The sequence below is a fragment of the Takifugu flavidus genome, chromosome 8, assembly GCF_003711565.1.
Source record: "Takifugu flavidus isolate HTHZ2018 chromosome 8, ASM371156v2, whole genome shotgun sequence".
NCBI lineage: Eukaryota > Metazoa > Chordata > Actinopteri > Tetraodontiformes > Tetraodontidae > Takifugu > Takifugu flavidus.
The window spans coordinates 16,094,709-16,103,780 of NC_079527.1; the positions used below are offsets into that span (position 1 = coordinate 16,094,709).

The 9,072-nt window shown below is 49.5% G+C and overlaps 1 protein-coding gene and 1 long non-coding RNA gene across 2 annotated transcripts in view; one reads left to right on the forward strand and one right to left on the reverse strand.

Moving 5' to 3' along the window:
• skia (v-ski avian sarcoma viral oncogene homolog a) overlaps positions 1-4,459 on the forward strand; it is a 31,972-nt gene extending 27,513 nt beyond the window's left edge. Inside the window, exons 5-7 of the mRNA XM_057040455.1 lie at positions 1-199; positions 2,268-2,498; positions 2,746-4,459. The exon at positions 1-199 is cut by the window's left edge and continues 130 nt beyond it. Of these exons, the coding sequence (XP_056896435.1) occupies positions 1-199; positions 2,268-2,498; positions 2,746-2,934 (619 nt within the window). The 3' untranslated portion in view covers positions 2,935-4,459. The remainder of the gene's footprint in view (positions 200-2,267; positions 2,499-2,745) is intronic.
• Positions 4,460-4,576: 117 nt separating this feature from the next.
• LOC130529836 (uncharacterized) lies at positions 4,577-6,267 on the reverse strand. Its single transcript, XR_008951654.1, has 3 exons — positions 6,155-6,267; positions 4,940-5,643; positions 4,577-4,806 (listed from the first exon to the last, which is right to left on the reverse strand). It is a non-coding gene; the product is annotated as an uncharacterized LOC130529836 (long non-coding RNA).
• Between the last annotated feature and the right edge of the window lie 2,805 nt (positions 6,268-9,072).

A 9,072-nucleotide genomic window follows, 5' to 3' on the forward strand; every position in this document is an offset into this window, starting at 1 on the left:
AGCCCTTCCCCTTCCAGGCCTCATGATCCCTCCAGAACCAGGTCATGAGGTGGAGCTGGAGAGCCTGAGGCAGGCCCTGGATGCTGGACTGGACTCCAAAGAGGCAAAGGAGAAGTTTCTGCATGAGATCGTGAAAATGAGAGTGAAACAGGAAGAAAAGTTGGGCTCTGCGCTCCAGGCGAAACGGAGCCTTCAGCAGGTAGGAGGCCACGCGGTTCTGGGCTCCATCGTGTCTGTTGCTGTTGTTTTAGGACGGCTTCTTACCTCCCGTTAGCATGACGGGATTCTAAAGTTCACAGAAAAGGTCTATAGAGTCACAGACCTGCAGGACCTCTGCTGTCCTGGTCTATAGAGTCACAGACCTGCAGGACCTCTGCTGTCCTGGTCTATAGAGTCACAGACCTGCAGGACCTCTGCTGTCCTGGTCTATAGAGTCACAGACCTGCAGGACCTCTGCTGTCCTGGTCTATAGAGTCACAGACCTGCTGGACCTCTGCTGTCCTGGTCTATAGAGTCACAGACCTGCAGGACCTCTGCTGTCCTGGTCTATAGAGTCACAGACCTGCTGGACCTCTGCTGTCCTGGTCTATAGAGTCACAGACCTGCAGGACCTCTGCTGTCCTGGTCTATAGAGTCACAGACCTGCAGGACCTCTGCTGTCCTGGTCTATAGAGTCACAGACCTGCAGGACCTCTGCTGTCCTGGTCTATAGAGTCACAGACCTGCAGGACCTCTGCTGTCCTGGTCTATAGAGTCACAGACCTGCAGGACCTCTGCTGTCCTGGTCTATAGAGTCACAGACCTGCAGGACCTCTGCTGTCCTGGTCTATAGAGTCACAGACCTGCAGGACCTCTGCTGTCCTGGTCTATAGAGTCACAGACCTGCAGGACCTCTGCTGTCCTGGTCTATAGAGTCACAGACCTGCAGGACCTCTGCTGTCCTGGTCTATAGAGTCACAGACCTGCAGGACCTCTGCTGTCCTGGTCTATAGAGTCACAGACCTGCAGGACCGCTGCTGTCCTGGTCTATAGAGTCACAGACCTGCAGGACCTCTGCTGTCCTGGTCTATAGAGTCACAGACCTGCAGGACCTCTGCTGTCCTGGTCTATAGAGTCACAGACCTGCAGGACCTCTGCTGTCCTGGTCTATAGAGTCACAGACCTGCAGGACCTCTGCTGTCCTGGTCTATAGAGTCACAGACCTGCAGGACCTCTGCTGTCCTGGTCTATAGAGTCACAGACCTGCAGGACCTCTGCTGTCCTGGTCTATAGAGTCACAGACCTGCAGGACCTCTGCTGTCCTGGTCTATAGAGTCACAGACCTGCAGGACCTCTGCTGTCCTGGTCTATAGTCACAGACCTGCAGGACCTCTGCTGTCCTGGTCTATAGAGTCACAGACCTGCAGGACCTCTGCTGTCTGGTCTATAGAGTCACAGACCTGCAGGACCTCTGCTGTCCTGGTCTATAGTCACAGACCTGCAGGACCTCTGCTGTCCTGGTCTATAGAATCACAGACCTGCAGGACCTCTGCTGTCCTGGTCTATAGAATCACAGACCTGCAGGACCTCTGCTGTCCTGGTCTATAGTCACAGACCTGCAGGACCTCTGCTGTCCTGGTCTATAGAGTCAAAGACCTGCAGGACCTCTGCTGTCCTGGTCTATAGAGTCACAGACCTGCAGGACCTCTGCTGTCCTGGTCTATAGAGTCACAGACCTGCAGGACCTCTGCTGTCCTGGTCTATAGAGTCACAGACCTGCAGGACCTCTGCTGTCCTGGTCTATAGAGTCACAGACCTGCAGGACCTCTGCTGTCCTGGTCTATAGAGTCACAGACCTGCAGGACCTCTGCTGTCCTGGTCTATAGAGTCACAGACCTGCAGGACCTCTGCTGTCCTGGTCTATAGAGTCACAGACCTGCAGGACCTCTGCTGTCCTGGTCTATAGAGTCACAGACCTGCAGGACCTCTGCTGTCCTGGTCTATAGAGTCACAGACCTGCAGGACCTCTGCTGTCCTGGTCTATAGAGTCACAGACCTGCAGGACCTCTGCTGTCCTGGTCTATAGAGTCACAGACCTGCAGGACCTCTGCTGTCCTGGTCTATAGAATCACAGACCTGCAGGACCTCTGCTGTCCTGGTCTATAGAATCACAGACCTGCAGGACCTCTGCTGTCCTGGTCTATAGAGTCACAGACCTGCAGGACCTCTGCTGTCCTGGTCTATAGAGTCACAGACCTGCTGACACTCTTGTCTTCGATGGTCTCCAGGAGTTGGAGTTCCTTCGAGTGGCCAAGAAGGAGAAACTACGTGAGGCAACTGAGGCAAAGCGAAATCTGAGGAAAGAAATCGAGCGTATTCGAAGCGACAGCGAGAAGAAGATGAAGGAAGCCAACGAGTCGCGGCTGCGCCTGAAGCGGGAGCTGGAACAGACCCGACAACTCCGAGTCTGTGACAAAGGCTGTGAGGCCGGACGCCTGCGGGCCAAATACTCTGCCCAGGTGAGTTAGCAAACATGCTAACGTCTTTGGTGAGACGGTTGGGTCAGCGGATCTGTCAGATTCCATTGGTCCAGATGTTCTGAAGAGCAGTGGAGAATCGCCCAGGAAGAGAATTCCCTCGGGAATAATGAGAAAACAAGGCGGAGCTACGCTCAGCTGGAAGTCCAAAGTTTTTGTTCCTTAAAGTTCTGTCAAAATGAAACTGGGCCCTAAAAGTTCTGGTCATTAAATACATCTTGTTTTCCAGATAGAGGACCTCCAGATGAAACTACAGCAGGCTGAAGCTGACCGAGAGCAGCTGCGGGCCGACCTACTGCAGGAACGGGAGGCCCGGGAGCACCTGGAGAGGGTGGTGAAGGATCTCCATCAACAACTGTGGCCCAAAGCCACCAATGACAAGGATGAGAGGTGTCAGCTGACGGGTGGATCCAGCTAAATCATTGGCCGAACCCACGTCTCTAATCACCCCCCCCAAAACAGGGGGATTCGGCTTTTCCTCGAACTTTTGAGTTGCACCTTTCAGTCGTACAGAACTGGAAGTGGATCAGGAGCAGCTGCCCCCCCGACGACCCCCGACGACCCCCGACCCCCCCACACACACACACATGTACAGACACAATAAGCTAAAGAGGCACCTGGAACGAGCAGGTGAGCTTCTGCTCTTCGCATCATCTTCTTGGATTCTTTTCATGTATTTGGTAACAACACACGTGGACGCCATCGTGCACCAGAAGGCGGGGTCAGGCCGTTAAATTAAGATGTGTAAATAAGTCTTTTTTTCTACTCTGCAAAAATAAACCGCACTTTGTGACGACAAACTGTAGAAATGTGTCGTATTATCATCCATCGCCTTTTGGAATCCTTTTATTTGCAGCCACGTTTCTGCGGATCGTCTCCATCCAACAGAAACGGTTGGAACAGTTCACCTGTGGACCAGCAGGTGGCGCCGTCACGACCCGCCACAAACGTGGCATGTGTGACGTGAATGTGCTGCCGTGGCAACACGCAGCGACCTTATGTGAAGTCTCGCTCTCTTCCGTCTGCTAACGTGATTTCAAAATGTTTCTTCATGTTTAAGTTTGAATTGTTGAAAAGAAATCTTGTATTTTCTTTTGACATGAAACTTAAGAGATCCACGATATTATCGTCACGCTATCGGGCATTGATACACATTTGTTCTGCAACAGGAAGTACGGAAAACCATCAAAAGAAGCAACTATAATGTGCAAAAAGCTTTTTTTATGAAGTTAAATGCAGGGCTGGACAACCTCAAGTGCCTGGACGAGGTTTCCACTCAGAAAAGAGAAAAAGCTGTTGGAGCTGGGCCTCCCATCAACTTCCTGTTTGCAGCTTTCAAAATAAGAGCCCCTAGCAGCAGAACAAAAGGAGATATGGGGGGAATCAGTATTTCTTGAATAAATCCGTTTACACATGTATATTATTTTCAATGCAGAGAAGAACGGAACAAATCTTTGATTGTGAAAGACTTTATTCCTTCATTGGGACGGAGTGAGATGCATGTTGGGAACATTTTATAAATCTTTCTAAGCTACGTGACGTCCGTGAATTGTTACTATTGTTGCTAACCCTCGAGTCACCTGTAGACTCACTTTTCTATCACGGAGCCGTTGTTGCTCAGACGACGACGCCTAATTGGTACATTTTGTAGTTGCTTTTACACTCAAAAGTGCCGCTCACGGTTCCTAAAGACACGAGGAGACTCCAACATCGGCACTTTGCTCTCCGCTAAAAGTCCTGTTTGCTCATTTTGCTAAATGGAGCAGCAATAACAATTAACACGCCTTCGTTAGTGGGAAGATTTGAATAAGAGTTCAAGTGTCAATTATATTTTCATGTCTGAGATTGTAAAAAATGTACATCTTTCCTTTTTCAAAAAGAAATTTCATGTTTCAAGTGAAATATTTGAAGACAGTAAATGTGGTCGATATATTCACATGTAAGACAGTTTACCCTGCAGTCTTTATATTGAGTGTGTGTGTGTGAGTGTGTGTGTTTGCGTATGCGTGAGTGTGGGTGTGTGTGTGTGTGTGTTTGCGTATGCGTGAGTGTGGGTGTGTGTGTGTGTGTGTGTGTCTGCAGTATCAGGAAACACGACGTTGCCGCCTCACATCGTTTTATTCTCGCGCTGCTGCTGAAACTAAAACTATTTTAATATCAGGTAAAAATCCTCTTCCCCAACATTTCAGATATTAACCTTTATCCTTTCACCTCCTGGACCTGTTAGGGTTAGGGTTAGGACCCGTTAGGGTTAGGACCTGTTAGGGTTAGGACCGGTTAGGGTTAGGACCTGTTAGGTTAGGGTGAGGACCCGTTAGGGTTAGGACCTGTTAGGGTTAGGGTTAGGACCCGTTAGGGTTAGGGTTAGGGTTAGACCCGTTAGGGTTAGGACCTTTAGGGTTAGGACCTGTTAGAGTTAGGACCCATTAGGGTTAGGACCTGTTAGGGTTAGGACCCGTTAGGGTTAGGGTTAGGACCGGTTAGGGTTAGGACCTGTTAGGTTAGGGTTAGGGTGAGGACCTGTTAGGGTTAGGACCTGTTAGGGTTAGGGTTAGGACCCGTTAGGGTTAGGACCTGTTAGGGTTAGGGTTAGGGTTAGGGTTAGGACCCGTTAGAGTTAGGACCTGTTAGGGTTAGGGTTAGGACCCGTTAGGGTTAGGGTTAGGGTTAGGACCTGTTAGGGTTAGGACTTGTTAGAGTTAGGACCCATTAGGGTTAGGACCTGTTAGGGTTAGGACCCGTTAGGGTTAGGACTTGTTAGAGTTAGGACCCATTAGGGTTAGGACCTGTTAGGGTTAGGACCGGTTAGGGTTAGGACCTGTTAGGGTTAGGACCTGTTAGGGTTAGGGTGAGGACCCGTTAGGGTTAGGACCTGTTAGGGTTAGGGTTAGGACCCGTTAGGGTTAGGGTTAGGGTTAGGGTTAGGACCCGTTAGGGTTAGGACCTGTTAGGGTTAGGACCTGTTAGAGTTAGGACCCATTAGGGTTAGGACCTGTTAGGGTAGGACCCGTTAGGGTTAGGGTTAGGACCGGTTAGGGTTAGGACCTGTTAGGGTTAGGGTTAGGGTGAGGACCTGTTAGGGTTAGGACCTGTTAGGGTTAGGGTTAGGACCCGTTAGGGTTAGGACCTGTTAGGTTAGGGTTAGGGTTAGGGTTAGGACCCGTTAGAGTTAGGACCTGTTAGGGTTAGGTTTAGGACCCGTTAGGTTAGGGTTAGGACCTGTTAGGGTTAGGTTAGGACCCGTTAGGGTTAGGGTTAGGACCTGTTAGGGTTAGGGTTAGGACCCGTTAGGGTTAGGGTTAGGGTTAGGACCTGTTAGGATTAGGGTTAGGGTTAGGACCCGTTAGGGTTAGGACCTGTTACGGTTAGGGTTAGGACCCGTTAGGGTAAGGGTTAGGGTTAGGTTTAGGACCTGTTAGGGTTAGGGTTAGGGTTAGGACCTGTTAGGGTTATGGTTAGGGTTAGGACCCGTTAGGGTTAGGGTTAGGGTTAGGACCCGTTAGGGTTAGGGTTAGGGTTAGGACCCGTTAGGGTTAGGACCCGTTAGGGTTAGGACCCGTTAGGGTTAGGGTTAGGACCCGTTAGGGTTAGGGTTAGGGTTAGGACCCGTTAGGGTTAGGACCCGTTAGGAGCCCGACTATCTCACAACATGAACTTTAAAGGACTTTGAAACTGTTTTTGCTCTGTTTTTGTTCTACGGTGACTGAATGTACAGAGCAGGAATAAAGTGAGAATAAAGTCAGATTAAAGTTAGAATAAAGTCGGAATAAATTGAGAATAAAGTCGGTATAAAGTTGGAATAAATCGAGAATAAAGTCGGATTAAAGTTGGAATAAATTCAGAATAAAGTGAGAATAAAGTCAGATTAAAGTTAGAATAAAGTCGGAATAAATTGAGAATAAAGTCGGTATAAAGTTGGAATAAATCGAGAATAAAGTCGGATTAAAGTTGGAATAAATTCAGAATAAAGTGAGAATAAAGTCAGATTAAAGTTAGAATAAAGTCGGAATAAAGTGAGAATAAAGTCGGTATAAAGTTGGAATAAAATTAGAATAAAGTCAGAATAAAGTCAGAATAAAGTTGGAATAAAGTGAGAATAAAGTCGGAATAAAGGCCCAGTTTAGGACTTTGGCCTTTTATTTGACTCCTGAAAATCTGCACAACACACACACAAACACACACACACTCACACACTCCCCCTCCTTCTCCCTCTCCTCTCCCCTCCTCTCCTCTCCTCTCCTCTCCTCTCCTCTCCCCTCCTCTCCTCTCCTCTCCTCTCCTCTCCTCTCCTCTCCTCTCCTCTCTCTCTCCTCTCCTCCTCTTCTCTTCCCCTCCTCTCCTCCTCCCCTCCTCTCCTCCTTTAATTTAGATTGTAACTTGTAATCATCCATCCCTCCATCCATCATCCATGGATGCCATGGAGGCATCTGTTGAATGGTGAGCGAACACATTTAGACCACGTAAGCCAAAACGATACCAGTTATGATACAATACAAAATTAAGTCAGAGAAGCCACAAATGAAACGATGTCGTTTGGTTCAGCTCCCCTGAAGTGCGTCTCACCGCTGCCTAGTCATAGTGTAGCAACCCCCCATAAGCCACGCAGACGAGGAAGCAATAACGAGGCTCAACATTAGGGCAGGGAGGTGTCACTCTGCTAAATGTTAGCCAGCACGACAAGCCCGTAAGCATGCCTCCATAATGCACCCTGGATGTTTGTATGTACACAAAGAAGACATCTAAAAGAGATGGCATAGTTCAGACCTGGAACAAAACAAGGAGAAAAGGATGAGAGGATGGGGGAGGATGACAAAAGAGAAGCAGGACAGACTTGTTGGCTCCACCTGTCCGCCATCTTTCATCAACCTGCAGGGCTAAACAGCTAAGGTAATGCTAGCTTTACTTAGCAGCAGGGTGTGAAATCACATGTGATGGTACATGTTGAATTCAATACAGCAGTGAGAAAGCAAGGCCTCAGAGAAGCATTGAACCAACTCAAATAGCAGATTCTATTAAAAATACATCAAAGCCTCCCATCCCCCAACCTTCAAGAGCTTGTACCATTCCAGAGCCCTGAACAGGACGGAAGCAGGACCATTCTCTAGCAGCATCTCTGCATGAGCACTCCGTCTAATGAATGGCACAGCATTATCATCTCATCGTTGGTAATCTGGGAAACATCTGGGATCGCACACGTGTAGTCAGCTGCCTCCCCTCAACACATCAGTGGTTATTATAAAGGCAGAATAAGAAATATGGATAAAATGCATACAAATGCAAACAATGCTTCAATCTGACCTTGGCTTGACAATTGGAGTGCATGTAGATTCTTTAACCTTTATGATTCACCCTGTTAGAAATGCCAGTGTGCCGCCTGAATCCATCGTTTATTACACGGACACATACTGCCAGCTAGCGTTAGCAGTTACACTAGCAGACAAAGCAGAAAAGGACGACAATATGAATTTGAGAAACACTAAAGCTAATCGCCCATATTGCCAAAATCAGCAACCTCACATCAAACACACATTCTTGTCACTATGACAACACTGTTACACAATCCTGACAACAGAAGGCTCACTTCAGTTATACGCTGTGAAACTTAAAGGTGTTGGGATCAAGTCAAAACTGATATTCTGACAGCAATTTAAGACACACACATTATTTGATGAAAATGTTTCATTCCGTTCCGTTTTCTCCCGCTTATCCGGATCCGGGTCGCGGGGGCAGCAGCTCCAGGAGGGATGCCCAGACAGCCTCTCCCCGGCCACTTCCATCAGCTCCTCAGGGGGAACCCCCAGCCGCTCCCAAGCCAGGCGAGAGATGTAATCTCTCCACCTGGTCCTGGGCCGGCCACGAGGCCGCCTCCCGGGGGGACATGTCCGGAACACCTCTAAAGGGAGGCGTCCAGAAGGCATCCTAGCCAGATGCCCGAGCCACCCCGACTGACTCCTCTTGATGTGGAGGAGCAGCGGCTCCCTAACCCTAACCCTAACTCCGAGCCCCTCCCGGATGTCCGAGCTTCTCACCCTCTCTAAGGCTCAGCCCGGCCTCCCTGGGGAGGAAACTCATTTCAGCCGCTTGTATCCGCGATCTCGTTCTTTCGGTCATCACCCAACGTTGATGACGGCCATAGGTGAGGACTGGGACGTAGATCGACCGGTAATCGAGAGCTTTGCCTTCCGGCTCAGCTCCTTCTTCACCACGACGGATCGGTTAAGTGCCCCTATCACTGCTGACACCGCTCCGATCCGCCCTTCGATCTCTGGTCCCCACTTTTAAAAATAGGGGCCACCACCCCGGTCTGCCAGTCCAAGGGCACTGTCCCTGATTTCCACGCAATGTTGCAGAGGCGTGTCAACCAGGACAGCCCTACAACATCCAGAGCCTTAAGATACCCCGGGAGACCAGACCAGACCAGCCATGACCTGTAGGCCTCTTTCTTCAGCTTGACGGCTCCCCTCACCTCTGGCGTCCACCATCGGGTACGGGGATTACCGTCACGACCAGCACCAGCGGCCTTGCAGCCACAGCTCGCGACAGCCGCCTCGACAAT